We start from the raw sequence: 17,823 nt of genomic DNA, 5'->3' as shown, positions 1-17,823 counted from the left end.
AACTCCTGCAGCTGAAACAGGAGTTTGCTGGGGAGCTCGTTCATCTCGAGGAAGCTCTGAAACAGGAGAGGGTGCATGTTCAGGACGAGATGAAGAGGCTGAGAGAAGAGCTCCACGAGGAGCACGAAGCTCAGCTCTCTGCTCTTCAGTCAAACCTTCACAGAGAGACGGCGAAGGAGACGTCACGCCTTGAAAAAGCACTTCACGAGGAGGAGGAGAAGCTAAAGTCTCTACAGGCCGCACTGGACAATGATGAGAGTAAGATCATTTTATAAGACTCACGTGGGTTTTCAGTTGACTCTCTAGCTTCTAACACGGGTGTGTTTTGTCTTTTAGGCCCACAGGTCCTGATGGTGCGTCAGAGACTGGAGGCCCAGTATGACGGTGAGCTACAACGGGAAAAGAGCTGCATGGCTGCAGAACTCAAGGAGCTTACTGCTCTCCTCCAGGAGCAAGGGGAAGAGCGGCTACGCCAAGCACAACACAGGTGAGCTCTATGGAGGCTCAAGATCCTGAAGTCTTGACTGTAGCTGGAGGTCAATGGACTCCTACACACGAGTCATGTTTGTATTTGAGGAAAAGAATATCCAACATTTCAGCGACAGTGCTGCTATTATGGTCTGAAAAGTGAATGTTCTGCACCAAGTCACTGTGGACTGGTGTGTTTTTCCTGAAATCACAATAAAATCACCTTCAAGTTTCATCTCCATGACCCTTGAAAATGCTTTCTATTGAATGATTTGTGGTCTTTTTTTTTTTTTTTTTTTTTTTTTTTTTTTTTTTTTTTTTTTGTGTGTTCAGGTTCCAAGAGGAAAAAGCAGCGTTGGAACAGAATTTGGCCCAAAAATCTGAAATCTCTCTGGCAGAGCTACAGAAAAAACATCAAACTGAACTGGAACACGAGAGAGAAACACTTCTGAACAAACACTCCCAAGAGAAGCACGCACTCGATGCCAAACACAAAGCACAACAAGAATCACTTGGTGCCAGTCACAGAGATCGGCTTACAGCTACTGCCGCTGAACTTGAATCCAAACACAAAGCGGAGCTTGTCGCCTTAGAAGCAGCCCTCGATTCCAAACGAAAGGCTGATCTTGAAAGTCTGGAGGCCGTTTTGCAGGAAACCAGTCAGGCTCAGCTCGAGGCTTTAGAAGCCGAGTTGTCTCGCAAACACCAGGAAGAGGGGGATGAACTGGAAAAGAGGATGCTGGGTAATATGGACACTTTGGAGGCCACGTACCTGAAGGAAGTGCAAGTAAGGACACAGAAATACAATGCTGTCGTTGTTGTTCTAGGATTTAAAAGTACTTTTGAATGCCATCGTCTTTCTTTTTCAAATCAGACGCTGCGTGATGAAATGGTGCAACTTGAAGATAGACATCGTCAAGACATGACTCTCCAGAAGTCCCAACATAAGCAGATAATGGAGCGCCATGGAGCAGAGCAGCTGTCCGTCAGAGAGGAACTGAGGAAAGAGCTGGCTCAGGTGCACATGGAGAAGTTTACTGCCATGGCAGCAGAGCTCAGCCACGTTCACAAGGTGAGAAGGAAAGATTGGCTGGTGGTATAACAGGCATCAGTCAGATTATCGGTCAATAAGCAGAAATACAGATCTAAAAATGCTCTTATTTTTCACAATTTGTTCTTCCAGACTGAGCTGGCTGCTCAAAAAGAGGCCTTAGATACAGAACACTGCAAAGCGCTGGAGACTCTTAAGAAGCAGGTATTTACCCAATCGTCCCGACACTACCTTTGTTTTCTAATCTCTTTAAAAGCCCACATTTTAATTATCTTCCCATGAGGACACTGATGAAAATGGCTCATTAGTTTGAAGTTACCATGCTGATATAAATAGGAAATATTGATTATTTAGTTTTATTTGAACTGATCCAAACATTCAATGTCTTATTTGGATTTTTGCAGCATTGTAATAAAGTATCTTATATTAGGTATTTGATCCACTGGATTTATCAAACTTCCTCCTGGTTATTGTATCTATAAATAGTTTTTAAATTGGTTTTAGAAACTTGTATATAATTAGGTAAATTGGTAATGCAACGTGAAATGACATCACAAAAAATGACAGCTCATATGTGATATTGCAAACCCCTAAGCTGGCGTTAATTAGTCTAATAAATCAATCTTCCCGAAAGCTTTTGAAACTGAATTTTAGAGATAACCTGTTCGATTCCTTGATCATTTCATCACATTTCCTTTCCTATGGTAAATGTTGCCTTTTTTCAATCCTATTCCTTTCATGTTGTTTTGATGTTCAGCAAGATTTGATGCGTCTTTGCATCCTGTACACTTATCTCAGGTTTTGGAAGTGGAGCAACAACACAGCACTGCTCTTCAGGAGCTCTCGCATACCTACACTGCTGAGAAAGAGCAACTCATTGCACAGCAACAGCTCCAGCTCCAGGTGTGTGTATGTGTGTGTGTCGAGCATGAGGGAGCATCACGCTACCTCTTTGTGTGTGTGTTTGAATTTGTATTTTTTTACAGCGTGAGTTGACATCCAGTGCTCTGCCTGGCGAGTAGCCTCGTCTCTGTGGCTCTTACAGCCCATTGGAGAAGGGATTACACTGAATTATTCTCCATCTTTCATAATGGTGTCTTTGTGTGAGGCAAAGAGTATTTATTTGTTTTGTTTTTTTCTGAGATGCACTCTGAATCTGAACATTTGACCCAACTGCATATTGTGGTATTAAACAAACCCATGACATGTGGCTGCTCCAGGAGTTGAGGGCCGTCTCTGCGCGGGAATTGGAGGCATGTCGCAGGGAGCTGGAAGAGGAGTCATTAAGGCAACGTCAGCACTTCCTAGAGGAGGTGGAGCTCCTCAAAGTCCAATCAGAGGAGAGACTGCAGGACAGGATTAATCAACTGAAGGTAAAAGAGGAAAAAGATGACAGTGTGGATAGCTTCGAAGCTTCCTTATGATTAAGTGCTTTAGTATTTGAACATCTATTAGGCAGCCATGTTGCTTACATATAATCATCCTTTTTTTTGTGGAAAATATGATCTTTGTTGTGGAGTTATTTGACTTTGAGTGCCTGTTTAAAACAACATTATGTAATATCGCTGGATTATTGAGAGCTGTAGTGTGTGTGTGTGTGTGTGTGTGTGTGTGTGTGCGTGCGTGTGTGTGTGCATGCATGCTGTGGCACTGCCCTCTCTAAGCTCCAGCTGCACCAGTTCATTCCTAGGCATAGCTCTTGGTTGGACTCCCACTGGAGCTTTATTCAAACCCAGTTTCCACATAATCCCTCCATCATCATATATGTAGAAGTGTTCTTGTCCATCTGTCTCTCTGAATCTGTCCTGGGCTGTGGGTGTGTTTGTGTTACTGCCATCTACAGTGGCTAAATGGGATGGATCTAAGCTTTTTATCCTCGGATGCAGAAGGTTTTAAGGCTGAAGGTACTTTTTTTTTTCAGGCATTTGGCATTTGACCATCTGAAATGTGCAAGCCAGTAGTCAGCCAGTGAGACATGGCCGGAGATCTCTTTTAGCTGAGGAATAAATGAGCCAACACTGGACTGCAGCTTTTTAGGATGGTGATCTGCATCTTTTAATTGATGTACCAACATCACTGCTTTTTGTTTGAAGACGGAATTTGAAGAGCAGAAGGAGGCGGAGCTTGAGGACCTGAAGCGGAGCGTCACATCTGAACAGGAGGAGAAGGAGCAGAGCTACACGGGCAAAATGAGTCAGCTCACTATCCAGCTGCAGCAACTGGACGCTGTGGTGGCCCAGGTACCTGACGCACACACACATGCATACATTACCTACCCAGTCTAGTGGTTTTATAGGTTTTACGATTCTTTGTGCAAATAAAAATGAAATAAATAAACTGGCACCAGCAGCTTCACTTTGCTGGGGGACAAGATTGGACAGGCCTGAGAAGAATGTGTTGCATCATGGGTGTTGAGGCTCAAAGGATGAAATGAATGAAAATAATTGGTGCATTAGAAGTTATAGGGAATTAGAAGCTGTAAATACAATAAAGACAGCCTGGGAATTCAGAGTGAAGAGAGAATAATGCTGCTAAGGCATCCATAGGGTAGTTTTTCTTTGCATGAGATTACGTCTTTAAAAAAAAAATAGATTGTCGTATCGATGAAACTCTAATCTGGTGTGATTCGTGGTCCTGCTCTCTTGGTCTACTAGTTGGGTAATCGATTAATCGTTGGAATACTGGAACTTTAAACTGTTTACCATCTCTTTGGTTACTAATCGTTATACCCAGTAAAGCCTACGTTTATTTTTCCAAAAGACAGTTTATGGTTTTATCGGGACTGACTTCATAAATCAATGTGGGATTTCTCGTACTTACCTACACGTCTCCTAACTCTGTAAATCCATATTAGATGTTGGCACAATCGGCAATAATGTGACGTGTGTGTGCATCCGTTTCCATGGCACCTTCCTGGCTTGGCTCTCGATAGTGAGATATTACCCCCCCCCCCCCCCCCCCCCCCCATGAGGTTAGCAAAGGGAAGCTTAAGAGGGGTTGGGAGGGTGCTGTTGTCAGGGCAACAACATTGTTTTGTTGAGGCAGGTGGCTGCATGAGAAGTGTTTGATGGTTTGTGGGAGAGGGAATAAGAGAGGGAAGAAGACGTGGTGAGAGGAGAGGGAACAAGAGAGGGAAGAAGACGTGGTGAGAGGAGAGGGAACAAGAGAGGGAAGAAGACGTGGTGAGAGGAGAGGGAACAAGAGAGGGAAGAAGACTTGGTGAGAGGAGAGGGAACAAGAGAGGGAAGAAGACTTGGTGAGAGGAGAGGGAACAAGAGAGGGAAGAAGACGTGGTGAGAGGAGAGGGAAGAAGACGTGGTGAGAGGAGAGGGAACAAGAGAGGGAAGAAGACGAGGAGAGGGAGCGAATGAAGCGGTCGAGGAACGAAAGGTGAGATGAACTGAGCTTCAGAGACCTGGAAGAAAACTGGGAGAACGTGCAGAAGTTGTGCCTCAAGCAGACACTGACGTGGAGATTAACCAGAGTACGTCTGCCAACAATGCCTGATGATCACAGCCAGCGTGTGTGTGTATATGTGGGCTATAGGCTGGTTTTAATGGAGGAGGAGTGTGTTTTGTGTCTCATAGCTGATGTGATTTTGGTGCTGGTTATTGTCTCTGGCTCACGTGGATGTCTTTAACAAGTCATAGCACAGGTGGGAGAGGTGCAGGTAATAGGTGTGTGTGTTAAGTGTTGGTAGAATTAACCGCTAGCTCTGTCCCCGTTTCCAGCTGCGAGCAGAAGTTGGCTGTCTGCAGGGGGAGTTAGAAGGGAAGCGCTCAGAGATGGAGACTCTGGACACTCTCCTCCAACGAAGGGAGCGAGAGAGTCAAGAGGGAGGCAACCTTCTGAACATGCTCACTAGTGACTTGCAGACTGCTAAAGAGGAAAGGTAAGTGGTGTTGTGGACATTGTTCCGTGTTTGTAGCATTTACAGCTGGGTGAATTGTATACTTAATGGTGAGAACACCAGCTATCAGTTAATATTAGTTTTTGTTTTTTTTAACTTAAAATTGTATTAAGGTGAGAATCTGTTTTGACTTTATTGGAAACATCCAGACGCCGGTGTGTTAAATGTAGAAAGTGATTAGTTTGCACATGTGTCGCTTGTGCTTTCCCAGACGTAAACTGCACAAGGCCAATGAAAAACTGAGGAAGGTGCTGATTGAGATGATTCGCAGCACCATTACAACAGAAGACCTGATTGGACAAAAGATCAGTGCCAGAGCCCAAACATCTGAGCAGGCGACCCGTCAGAGGAGCTCAACGGGGAACAAAGATGCACAAGAATCCGGTTTGTTGGCATTCTATGCTTTATCTTATGCTCTAGTTTTTGTTAGAGATACAGATATACATAAACATTTAGTTCTTCAGACACCATGGGGCAATGATTACTTTTGACTTATTCATTTCGTAGGTATTTCAGTGGCGGACGTGTCTTCAGAAGACATGGAGCTGACCCAGCTGCTCTGTGAGAGCCTGCTGGTTTCAGATACTCAGATCAGTCCTGGGGGAGAAGAAGCGGCTCTGAACGCCTGCAGCCGACTGCGTCACACAGTCGAAACACTACTGGAACTGCTCAACCAGGCCAACGCACAGGTAAAGGATGCAGAGAGCTCCACACAAAACCCCCCCCCCCCCCTTTCTTCTTTATGGCATTGTCCGCTTTCTAACGGTGAGTTTCTAACCTCTCCAGCTGGAGCAGACTCATGATGTCCACCTTTCTCTGGAGGAGAAGTTCTCTCAGGGCAGAGACGACTCCGCCCAACTTATTGAGCAGCACAAGCTCCTGATGGAGCAGCTTGATCAGGAGGCGAAGCTGAAGAGTAAACTCCAGCTGGAACTTCACAAGGCAGAGGGTGAGCACTAGATACTTGTTTGCTCTGTTACAGTAGTTAATCCACTGACTGTTGCCACACTGTTGTTCCTCTGCCTATCCTAAAATTTCACCAAAACCTTTTTCCTTTGCATGTGTTCAGGGCTTCTGGAGGGCTATGTAGCAGAGAAAGCACTCCTAGAGGAGTCTCTGCAGCAAAAGGAGGTACAAGAGGAAAGACTAGCGGAGGAGCTGGAGGACCTGAAGGTGAAGCTGCACCAGATGCAGGTCCTCCCCACAGAGCTGGACAACCTCAGACTGAAGCTTCAGGAGCTCAGTGAGGAGCACACGCTGCTCCTCCGGCAGAAGGAGCACCTCTCCGCTGGTCTGGGGGAGAGGGAGAAAGGTGAGCGGGAGCGAGCGTGGAGTCATGCGTCTCTTGTCTTGCGTAAACATATTACATGACCTCTTTAGTGCGCTTGACCACACACTTATAATAATGTCTGTGCTCAGATGTGTCTTCTCTCCGTAGGCCGTTGGCTCAATTTAGATCCTGACGCAGGTTTGTGGGTCAGAGTGGAGTGTGATGAGGGGGTTGGGATGAATATGTGGTACATTTGCCGTGCTGTGTGAAGTGGCTGTTTGTGCCAGTAGTTTGTAGCAAAGACTCTTTTGAGTGCTGTGTCTTTTTTTTCTTTTTTTTACCTCTTACACAATGTTCTTGTTCAGAGCTGTCAAACTGAATGCATTCAATGCTTTTTTCAGGAAGAAAGGCACAGGATGTGTAATATGTATTTAACTCCTCTATTGTCTCCCCGGCTCTGTGTATATTTGCATTGACACAATTGCCCTAACATACCCGTTTTTTATTTTTCAAGCTCTGCTGGCAGAGACGGAGCATTTAACCCAGGATAGGCTGGACTTGCAGCGGCAGGCAGAGAAGGACCACAGCTCTCTGTCGCTGCACCTCAGGGCTCTGGAGAGGGAGCTGGAGGAGCAGGAAACGAAGGGCCTGGAGACGGAGCAGCACCACAAAACCCACACCGAAGACCTCAACCAGCACGTCCAAGCACTCGAGAAGCAGCTGAAACACGACAGGCAATTTATAGAAGTGAGTTTTTACAAATTAAAATAAATATTGCTTTAAATATCCTTTTTTTTAAATTTCATGTAAAGTGCAATTCTTTATAAATCTTTCGTTTGTCCCTTTAATTTGCAGTCATCTGAACACTTCCTATTATGATCTTGCATTCTCGCTTCACTTACTTCCTATTGTTTATTCGAGTGTCACAGCAGGGCATTTCTCATGTTGCTGCTTAAAGTTGCAGATGCAATCTTTCACATCACTTGTTCCTGTGTGTATAGGAGCAGGCTGTGGAGCGTGAACACGAGAGAGACGAGTTCCAGCAGGAGATCCGAAGCCTGGAGGCCCAACTCAGACAGTCGTCCAGCGTGGATAACAAAGGACACAGGGTGAGGCCCATTCATTTGTTAGCAAAGTATATACAGTAATATTTCGCATCTGGACAATATCTCACAAAACGCTTGTGTTTCTAGATAAAGAGTGCATTGCATTTGCAGTGTGTGCGTGTGTGTATTTGATGTGTCTATGACATTGCTCATGGGATTATGAAGCATACGTGCAGTACTTACAGAGGTTGAAGTGATGAATGCATTGTTTATGTCATGAGCCTGACTTTTGCCATGTGTTTATCCCTGTGCTCAACGGATTGCTGTAGTTTCAGGACTTGGTTCTGCAGGTATGAGATCTAACCGTAGCATACTTCTCCTAGCTCCTCTGACTCTTTTGCATGGTGTGTATTGTACATCATTAATCCATGCAATCACCCATGGATTAATTTTCACTGCTTATTTGTGCTCGTCATGTGTTCTACATTCATTCCTGTTCAATCCTTCGTTTGTTAATATTCATTCGCTTCTGTTTCGCACTCCATTTGTCTTTCACCTACGTGTCACTGCTCTCTGGAATGGCTTAACTTCCATGTTTGGTACCGGAGGCTGCAGATCTGGAATGGCTAATTTATCTACAAATGTAGTTTTCACTCCACTTAAAACTAGAAACTTGTCATCTGAAATGATGCCCCCCCCCCTCTGTCTCTGCAGGTGGAGAGTCTACAAGCTATCATTAAAGACAAGACCGATGACCACGCCTCCTTGCTTGCATCCAATCAGCAAACCCAGCGCGACCTTACAGAGCGCAATGAGGAGATAGACAAGCTAGCCGGACGAATCCGAGAACTAGAGCAAGCTCTGCTGAACAGCGCTGAGAGTCACGGATCCATCAGTCACCTGGAGCAAGAGCTCCAGAAAGCAAAGTTGAGAGAACAGGAGCTCACACAAGTAAGAAGATTGTACATTTGAACTTAACAGTCACTCTTAATATACCGCCGTTCTTTGTCCTCACAAACATACTCCCTTCTGTCAGGATAAGCAGGCACTGGAGCAGCAGCAGCTGTCCAACAGGCTTCAGATCTCCGCCCTGCAGTCCAAAGTGGATGAGACGAGACACTGTTACCATGAAAACACGCGCGACCCCACTCAGGAGCTCAGCGATGCGCTGGACACCGCGCAACAGAGCCTGCAGAGCAAAGAGCAAGAGGTCTGTAAGATTCTACCCAAAGCCAGTGTTTTGGGCTGATGAGTGCCGGTTGTTTGCATTTGGCTGCAGCGCCACCTATTGGTACAAATGTGTATGCAAACTTGATCCGTCTTTTTAAAAGTCACCACGAGGGAAAGACACTTTTTAACCCACCACCATAAACTGTGTTGCTTCTATATTTAATAAGTAATGTCTTTGCAGGTCGAGGTCCTGCTTGGCCAACTGGAGACGGTGCAGAGGGACCTAAGCCTCAAGGAGGTTGAACTAAAACACCTCGCACTACAGCTGGAGCTACTGACCAATCAGAATGCAGCTCAGGTTGACGAGTTCCAAGAACAGATTGCTGCCCTAAAGGTCAGCGCTATTTCATTATTTTGGTCAATTTTGAAAAAAAATTTAAAGCTGCTTTTTAAGCGCTCCTTCTCTGAGTTTATTTCTGTACCCCTGCCCAAAACGCATCTTTTTTCCAATTAGACAGACTATTGGAGATCTTACTTGACTAAAGGCACTTATGTATTTTGGAAAAGTCCCCTTCCGTATTTGTAATTGTATTTATCCATTTATAATCCCCCGAGAATATTTTTAGTTTTTCCTCTCATCTTTATTCTCTCCTAATAGTTAATAAAACAAGAAAGAACCGAAAAAAATCAGCTTAAAACTTACAATATAACTTAGAATTGAACTGGTTTGTACAACTCTGCTTGCAGGAAAATGTGTCCGCTCTCACCATACTCAAGGAGGAGCAGGAGGAACAAAGCGAGGTGGAGGACACAGAGGAAGAGACGCTCTCCTCAGCATTTCTCCAGGACAAGAATCAGGAGATCGACCAGCTCAACACGGAGATCCAAAAACTGGAACAGGAGTTGGAGAACACCGGGGACAACAAGGTCAGAATATGTGCACACAGAAGACATGCAGACTCTGTGGAAGTGCCCACAGTTTATGAGGAAAATTATAATTGTCTCATTAATTGTTCTCGTCTTTCTGATAAAAAGGCTTTGGAGGCGGAGCTTGAGGATCTGCGCTCACAGGTGGAACACCTTCGGTCTGAAGTCACGAGAGTGCGTCAGGACAAACGGGAAGAAGAGGAGCGCCTTCACGAGGTCATCAGCACGCTGCAGGCCGAACTCGCCACATTAGGCCCCAACCTGCATGAAGTCAGTGACTCTCAGGACGGTGACAGCATTAACCCCTCGCCGGCTCCCAGCCCCGAACCGGACCACTATACCATCCAGGGACAGGCGAGGAGGGGAGGGACGAACAGCCTGAAGCAAGAGCTCAGCCTGAAGCAAGAGCTCAGTCTGAGTCGCTCTGCCTCGTCGCGTTCCCTCCGATCTCGTCTCAAGGCCCTCCAGACTCAGCTGGAGACCGCGGTGGCAGAGAAGGACGGACTGGAGCGATTACTGCTCACCCAGGAGGAAGATTTCAGTGGACACGGGGAGGAGTTCGGAAAGAGGCTGACAGCTGAGCGGGAGAGGGCAGATGAACTCCAAGGTGTCCTCGCTGTCAAGGAAGCTGAGCTGGAGGAAGTCAAAGCCCGGAAAGAAGAAGAGACGGGGAAGAGGAAACTATCTGAAGAGGAGAGGGACAGTTGCGAAATTCAAGAGATGAGCGCACTGCATGAGAAGAATGTCCGCCTCAGCTCTCTGGTTATGGAACTCCAAAAGAATGAACAGGAGAGCGTGACCGAGATCGAGAGTCTAAAATCAAAAGAGCAGGAAATGCAAACCGAAATAGAAGTCCTTCGAGAAACCAGTCTCACTCTTGAGAGACAAGTCCAGGAGGTTAGGGCCGAGATGGTGGACATGGAGGCACTGGTTGCTGAGGAAAGGACAAAGCTGAAAACCCTCAAGACCGTGATGGGAGAGCTTTCTGCTGAACGGGAGGCACTGAGGAGGAGGGAGCGGCAACTCCAGGAGGAAATCGAAAGGCTCAGGCAGGAAGTGGCTTCCATGAGAGCCTGTATCCAGGACCTGATGGGTCGACTCAGTGAGAAGGAAACCAGTCAAGAAGAGGCTCAAAAGGAAGTGCTGGTGAGTGTCAATGCAAGATGCAAATGTACAGTAATATTTCAAATGCATATGCGTGACCTCCTTTTAACTTCCTCATTGAATTATAGGCCTTTCAATAAAGGGAATAAATATCTAGAAAATAAATTGATAACCTAATATTTTGATGGTGTAAAAAGGTTTGTTTACATCATTTCTAAGTTTATAAACACACTTTTATTTTCAGTTTCCGTAATTATGTCTCTGAATATAAATTTCTTAAAATGTATGTGGTAAATGCACTGGCTGTGCTTTTTAAAATCTGGTCATGAGAACCAGAACAATTCCTTTTCTTCAGCCTGTGCTCCAGTTTTAAAGTCATTCAGAAAACTTGGTAAACCTTCATCAACAGGCCTGATGTGCAGAGAGCAAATATCTTGCTGCTCTTTTTTTTGCTAGCGTACAGCTGTGCTAGCGACTGCAGGCGAAACCACATCTGGTTGTAGTTAACTGCCGTAACACCGTCACATCGCCGCGTCACTCCCGAGACTGCAGGCTCTTACTAACACGGAGGAAGTGACCTTAAAATGAGGAAGCAGCAGGAAAATCTTTGTTAGCTCTGTTTTGGTTTCTTTAAACCTCCAATGCACTTTATTTTTCTTTTTTTTTGTGTGATAACTTGGCAGGATGTGGTAAGGACACGTTCTAGTCGTTAAAAAAGGCTGCAAAGCATTTGTTGGGCTGCTGCACGGCTTTGCACTCGTCTGATTTTGATGAGTTGATAGTTGTTTGTAGCAAATGTAGCCATTGTTGTCGTTATGTGTACTAAAGAGGTTTCTAGCGGTATATAAAGGAATGAGTCGGAGTTAAAACACAGCATGTACATGTGGTACTCGTTAAATAGGTATTTACTTTGCAAATCTGCAAATCGGTTGTTGCTCTTATGTAAACCGTAGTTTTTCCAGGAAAAACAGAATGCTATGAACAAAATAAAGTTAGAAAATGGTGTGGATATATATATGTGGATGCAGGGTTTCATGAATACTAAGAAAGGCTGCTAATGAGAATGTTCCTCTTTGTCTCAGACCCATGCTGAGGTGACTCTGGCTAAAGCAGACGCTGCCTTGAGACAGAGGGAGGCTGAACTCGCCAGACTGAAGGAGGAGCATCGGGCTCTGAGTGCCGAGCTGACTGCGCTGAAACAGGATCTGAGTACCAGCTCAGAGAGGGCTGAGAAACTACACGAGGAGGGACAGGTGGGAACATATGAAAACTGAACAGAGTATTAGATACAAGTTGTAAAGCAGTGAGAGTAGATCTGTCTTTCTCTACGGATCCACTGTTTGTTGTGAGACCTAAAATCATGGCGGTAGTGGATTGAGTGTAATAAGCTGTATTTTAATGTTCAATGTATTTCTATCTGTCAGACCAAAGACCGTGCCTTAGTCGACCTGGAGACTGATAACCAGCGGCTGAAGGCGGAGCTTCGAGGTTTACAGGAAGACCTGGCTGCACTGGAAGAGGAACTATCCTATCAGCAAAGAGAACTACAACAACACCGACACCAGCAAGGATACCCGCAGAAGGGTGAGCACTTAGCAGTGCTGCAAACATGTACTCTGCTGTTATATTTGATGGCACATTCACACCAATGACATAGAAGTAATTGACCACCTATTTAGCATGTGCATCCTCGTCTGCATGCACAAGATGGACAAAATGTAGAAAAACAGCCCCATAGTGCTATTAGAGGGTCTAAAACTCTTTTACCTCTGTGGCATCACAACAGTAACAGGTTCTCATAATGATTTATTTTCTTCATCCATCAGATATTTCCCACAGATCTTTTGAGGATGTTGTGAGCGACTCTCGTGACGAAGCCTCTCTGAGCTCTCCCGAGGTTTTAAGGAGACTCGAATGCGCCGAAGACAGAATCCCAGAACGGTTCCACGGCTCGGCTCTCGGCTCTCGTCTGTCCGACTTCAGCGACCTGAACAGCACAGGCCTGGACCTCCACCAGGTCAAGAGCTCACCCAGGGTGGTGATGGAGCCTCCACACTCCAGGACCATCACACCAGATCCAGCCACACAGAGCACCCACTCCCCAGGCTCCGTGTCGGTGTCTGACAACTTCTCCATGCTCGACTCGCTGGACACTGATAAAGTACATTAGTCTAAAACTTCCACACATGCTTCCTTTGTGGCATTTGGTCATTTCGTTGGTTCAAATCTGGTTAAATATTTGATTAATGTTTTGTAATTCTTTTTTCTTAGGTGCGTGAATTGGAAGAACTTGATCTAACAGCACCTCCTTCCTCCCTGGGCTCCGAATCCTCCTTGTCTGCACCAGAATGGGCCAGTGATGGATATGGCAGCAGTGAGTATTACCTCTAGTTTATTTATTTTTTATAGTTTTTGGACAAAATTGGGTTTCATGGCAGAGAGAAATAAGATAGATAAGGCTTTGGCTACATAGACGATGCTTGTTTAGTTGCATCAATTAATTATTCTTTTCTTTTCATTGGCAATTGATCTACTTAACTCTTCTGTTTTCCTCTTGTGCTTTTAGATGTGAGTTCAGAATTGGGTGCGAGGCTGAGAGTAGAGCTGGAACAGACTGAAAGGCTGGACGCTCAGTTTCTTGAGTATCTCCACTGCCGAGGAATGAACCCCACAGTCAACACCGACAGTGCTGCAGGCAGTATGAGCTACAGTGATGACCTGTTGTCACCTGAGCTTCAGGTAGGCTTCAATTGAACTTGGCAGTAATTCTATTGATTTCACAATATGCCTAGACTTTACTCGGTTTCCTTCTCCGTCTTCCTGCAGGGTCTGTTGAAGAAGGTGTATCAAGAAAGCTGCCGAATTCTCACATTGTCCCAACGCCGCGCCGCGTCCTCAACGCAACCTCATGTCTCGGACTTGAGAGCCTTCTCGTTGAGTCAGAGAGAGCATCGTTCTGAAGATGGCGCCATCACACTGGACCAGCGGGACAACGCCTCCTCCAACCCCCCCATGAGCTGGCAGCAGGAGAAGAGGGCGCTGCAGGAGACTGTGATTGCTCTCCGAGAGCTGCTCTGTCGAATGGCCCAGAGACACACACGCGTGAGTTTCTGTGGTTTTTAAAGAGACATTGAAATTGAAATCTTTACTTGCTGATCACCTTCTTCTTTCTGCCTCAGACTGACTACAGAGATGAAGATGACGGGCACAGAGATCAGCTCCAAACCGACGGACAGGGTGACTCCCACCTGAGGACTGAGCTGGAGGAGAGCCAGAAACAACTGAAATGTGCTCATGACACTCAGCAAGAGCAGAAGAACAAAATGCAGTCAGTCAGGTATGTTAAGTATTTAAGTATTGGTGTTGCTAGTATGAACTTTCGCTCTCTTCTCCATGTTTCTGTTACACTCACACAAACATGTAAAAGTCAGGTTTGGGTTGTGCTTTTTTCCCCCTTCAGGATGGCTGTAGAAGAGGGTGAGGAAGCGTTGACACGGGAGCAGATGAGAGTCCAGGAGCTTCAACAACAACTGGAGCAGGAGAGAGCTCTGAGTCTCCGTAAGGACAGAGAGGAGGAGGAAAGGAGAGAGGTAAGACGAGGACCTAACGCATGCATACTGACTGTACTGTCTATTTTCATATAAAAGTTGGTGTTCAAATTATGAAATAATTGCCGTGAGCCAGCACGAACATTTGAAGGCCGGTCATACAGATTGAGAGGTGTGGAATTACGTGTCGTCAACTAAAACAGCACATAGTAATTTTACTGACAGATGACTCGCCTCTTCCCTCTCCAGGCTGTGCAGGTTTCCTCTGAGCAGCAGAGGTCAGAGGTCACTGCTCTTAAGGGTCAGGTGGAACAGGAGAGGGTGGCCTGCAGCAACCTCAGACGGGAGCTTCAGATTGAACAGTCCCGCAGTGTGCTGCTGGAGAAACGCCTAGAAGACACCCAGAAGGAGCTGGAAGATGAACGCCAACTTTCTGCTCACCAACGAGAGCTCAACTTGCAAGACAAGACTCTTCTTGAGCGCCTCCTGACTGAAGCACAATCTTGCCAAGTAGAAATTCACTCCAAGCTCGAAAATGCTGGCAGGAAGTTGGAGGAAGAGAGAGACCGTTACTCCAGGCAGGTGGGTGAACTCTGCCGCAGACACGAGGCGGATGCCGCCAGAGACGGGAAGTTCCTCTCCGACATGCGTGCCCAGCTGGAGCAGGAGCGAAGGCAGGGGGAGGAGCTGGTAGTTGAGATGGACAAACTGAGAGCTGAGCTACTGCAGAGCAGGAGGAAATGGGAAGAGGAGGACAGAACGAGGAGGGTGGAGCTGCAGAGGGAGCAGGAGGCCGCCGCTCGACATCGTGTAGCTATGGAGACCTCGAAGGAGCAGAAACGGGAAACCAGCTGTGCTTTAGAGATGGAGCGAGAGCGGTCCAAGCGCCACGGGGTGGAACTGGCCGAGCTGAAGGAGAGACTGCGACTGCTGAAGGACAAAGAGAGGGAGAGGGAGGACCAGTGGGAGAGAGAGAAGAGGAAGGAGAAGCAAGAGCAGATGGAGAGGGAGCGACGACAGGACAGGACCAACAGCAAACTGGTAAAATATCATCAACCTACTTCTTTACTTTGCTCAATGCCTTGACAAATGCAATGTTTTAAGAAAGTTCTGGATACACACGAACACGCTTCCTTTCAAACATTTCTGACTTTAGTGCGAGTTGGAGCTGTTGAGGCAACAGGACCAGCAGCGCATGCAGGAGCTACAGCACACTCTGGTAGAGCTGGAACGAGAGGAGAGAGAGATGGCTGCTCAGAGGCTGTCTGGACGACCCACAGGGCAGCATCACACGGCCGCATCTTCACAGCATCGCCAAAGCGACTTCCAGGCCGGCAGTGTGCAACTAAACCAGCAGGTACACAAGTGGTTATTACACGAACACCACAGGACAACCAAAACTTAGTGCTGTGCCACAAAACCCTGTAGTTTATCACTGTTGGATGAACGTAAACTCACTGGGCCGTTTGTAAAGTTCAATGTACTTTTCTCGCCGTAGACATCGTCCGTGCCGTCGTCCCCCAGTCTGCCGGAAAGGTTGCTGAAGGAGAACTCTGAACTTACAGAGCGAGTGACGTCCCTGAGTCAGGAGAGAGCCGCCCTCAAACACACACTCGCCTGCACGGAGCGACAGCTGCGGCGCACAGAGAACGAGCTCGCTAAGCTCACCACCGAAACTGAGAACAGGCCCATCAATGATGTGACCAGCAACAGCAAGGTCAGTACGAAACACATTGTACATATTTTTAATAAGCTGTCCAGGAACAGATTTGACCAGAATAATCACTGCAGGGTTTTCTGTACTGTTGATGGAAGTTATTAGCCCCCCCCCCCCCTGAGAGATTTCTTGTTTTGAGTAGTAATGAAAAGGTGCAGGGGGCCAACTTTGGTGAATCCAAATTATTTAATGACTATGTTGGCTTAACTGTAAAAATCAAATTCCAATGTCAACTTGAACACCCGACTGTAACGCTGATATACAATATCATACAACCTGTGTGTTGTATTGTTTTTCAGATGCAGCGCTTGTATGAGCGCTACCTCCGCGCCGAGAGCTTCAGGAAAGCTCTGGTGTACCAGAAGCGTTACCTGCTGCTGCTGGTGGGAGATTTCCAGCAGTGTGAGCGGGACACACTGTGTCTCATCGCTCGCATGGGGGCCCGGCCGGCCCCCCCACTCTCCCACAACAGACCCCTCGGACGATTTAGGGCTGCCGTTCGAGTCGTCATCGCTGTCTTGAGGTAGGGAGCTTCCCAAGATGGAAAGATTCAGGACTTAACTCGGACTCGTCTATGGATAACACTAATCTCACCTTATTTTCAGAATGAAGTTCCTGACCAGGAAATGGCAGAGAGCAATCAGAAGATTATCTGTATCTGGGACCGTCAATGGGCATGCTCAAGGTCAGCTCAGTGAACACGTTTAATGATGCCATGTGTGTATGAGTGGGTGGATGTTTAATCTTAACGTCTCTTACAGGGTCTAAAGCTGAAGTTTTAAGGCAACAACATCCAAGATTAAAGTTCAACTCGCCACCAAACAGAGACAGCAGTGCCGTCCACAGAGACACGGTGTCGGCTCTTGTTCCACCCACAAAATCACCCTTCAGGTTGCACAACAGGTTCGGGCTCTTTCTTAAACTCTCCATTGTTAAGTGGATGTCTTCACAAATATTTGAATGAAATTCCTGTCATTTTTCATCATTGAGCTGTCTTCTCTCCACAGGGTTTACTCCAGCACCAGTCTGGGCTCAGAGCATTCAGGAGGAACGTCTGAGGATCCAGAGAGATCTCTGACAGAATACATCCACCATCTAGAGAAAGTCCAGCAACGGTTGGTGGGAGCGAGACAAGGTGAACAGCATTAAGTATAAGGAAGGGGAAACTGGTGGATTTCAGCACAAAGGTGGATGGCATTTTGGTGCAGACTGGAAACACAGGGTGTCGGGTGAACACTGAGTCCATTCATCGGTTATAAGATTGGGGGGGACCTCTTGGGTTTCATTCATTGCACTCTAGTCCATGTTTGTGTTTACAATGTATCAGTGATTGGGCCTGAGCAGCGAACAGTTAGGTTAGACATTATACTGGTGATGGTGATGGTGATCCCACTCCAAAAACAGCCAAATTATGAAGCACACCTTCTTGGGTTCTGAGCCCCATAATTATAGTTGTAGCGAGTGATATCACACTGGGAGATGTTACAGGGCACTGGGTTTATGTTTTATAGCTCTTATGCCGAGATCAGACCACACATCAGCCTGGTGAGGGCTCAAACGAATAAAAAAAGATCCAGAATATATCAGAGCCACTAACAAGTCCTACAACTTG

General features: G+C 46.4%; 1 protein-coding gene across 10 annotated transcripts in view; it reads left to right on the top strand.

Moving 5' to 3' along the window:
• pcnt (pericentrin) overlaps window positions 1–17,823 on the top strand; it is a 32,493-nt gene that overhangs the window by 12,611 nt on the left and 2,059 nt on the right. For 4 of the 10 annotated variants that reach the window (XM_076108465.1, XM_076108462.1, XM_076108461.1 and 1 more), the window contains 37 exons: window positions 12–258; window positions 337–487; window positions 802–1,255; window positions 1,343–1,540; window positions 1,652–1,723; window positions 2,318–2,422; window positions 2,740–2,892; window positions 3,613–3,759; window positions 5,251–5,411; window positions 5,641–5,813; window positions 5,937–6,118; window positions 6,216–6,378; window positions 6,499–6,741; window positions 6,868–6,897; window positions 7,214–7,446; window positions 7,701–7,808; window positions 8,075–8,095; window positions 8,460–8,696; window positions 8,782–8,955; window positions 9,157–9,309; window positions 9,663–9,842; window positions 9,951–10,988; window positions 12,029–12,199; window positions 12,371–12,530; window positions 12,773–13,107; window positions 13,218–13,320; window positions 13,513–13,685; window positions 13,773–14,048; window positions 14,126–14,283; window positions 14,407–14,536; window positions 14,744–15,535; window positions 15,651–15,851; window positions 15,993–16,211; window positions 16,511–16,734; window positions 16,817–16,896; window positions 16,973–17,114; window positions 17,219–17,346. In XM_076108465.1, coding sequence (XP_075964580.1) covers window positions 12–258; window positions 337–487; window positions 802–1,255; window positions 1,343–1,540; window positions 1,652–1,723; window positions 2,318–2,422; window positions 2,740–2,892; window positions 3,613–3,759; window positions 5,251–5,411; window positions 5,641–5,813; window positions 5,937–6,118; window positions 6,216–6,378; window positions 6,499–6,741; window positions 6,868–6,897; window positions 7,214–7,446; window positions 7,701–7,808; window positions 8,075–8,095; window positions 8,460–8,696; window positions 8,782–8,955; window positions 9,157–9,309; window positions 9,663–9,842; window positions 9,951–10,988; window positions 12,029–12,199; window positions 12,371–12,530; window positions 12,773–13,107; window positions 13,218–13,320; window positions 13,513–13,685; window positions 13,773–14,048; window positions 14,126–14,283; window positions 14,407–14,536; window positions 14,744–15,535; window positions 15,651–15,851; window positions 15,993–16,211; window positions 16,511–16,734; window positions 16,817–16,896; window positions 16,973–17,114; window positions 17,219–17,346 — 7,915 coding nt within the window. The remainder of the gene's footprint in view (window positions 1–11; window positions 259–336; window positions 488–801; window positions 1,256–1,342; window positions 1,541–1,651; window positions 1,724–2,317; window positions 2,423–2,739; window positions 2,893–3,612; window positions 3,760–5,250; window positions 5,412–5,640; window positions 5,814–5,936; window positions 6,119–6,215; window positions 6,379–6,498; window positions 6,742–6,867; window positions 6,898–7,213; window positions 7,447–7,700; window positions 7,809–8,074; window positions 8,096–8,459; window positions 8,697–8,781; window positions 8,956–9,156; window positions 9,310–9,662; window positions 9,843–9,950; window positions 10,989–12,028; window positions 12,200–12,370; window positions 12,531–12,772; window positions 13,108–13,217; window positions 13,321–13,512; window positions 13,686–13,772; window positions 14,049–14,125; window positions 14,284–14,406; window positions 14,537–14,743; window positions 15,536–15,650; window positions 15,852–15,992; window positions 16,212–16,510; window positions 16,735–16,816; window positions 16,897–16,972; window positions 17,115–17,218; window positions 17,347–17,823) is intronic. The other 6 variants (XM_076108468.1, XM_076108469.1, XM_076108464.1 and 3 more) reach the window with 3 other exon arrangements.

This window comes from Anarhichas minor, unplaced genomic scaffold (assembly GCF_050575085.1).
Source record: "Anarhichas minor isolate MPS153535 unplaced genomic scaffold, ASM5057508v1 ptg000040l, whole genome shotgun sequence".
NCBI classification, from domain to species: domain Eukaryota; kingdom Metazoa; phylum Chordata; class Actinopteri; order Perciformes; family Anarhichadidae; genus Anarhichas; species Anarhichas minor.
Note: the sequence above shows the minus strand (reverse complement) of the source record. Positions and strands in the feature narration are given on the sequence as shown.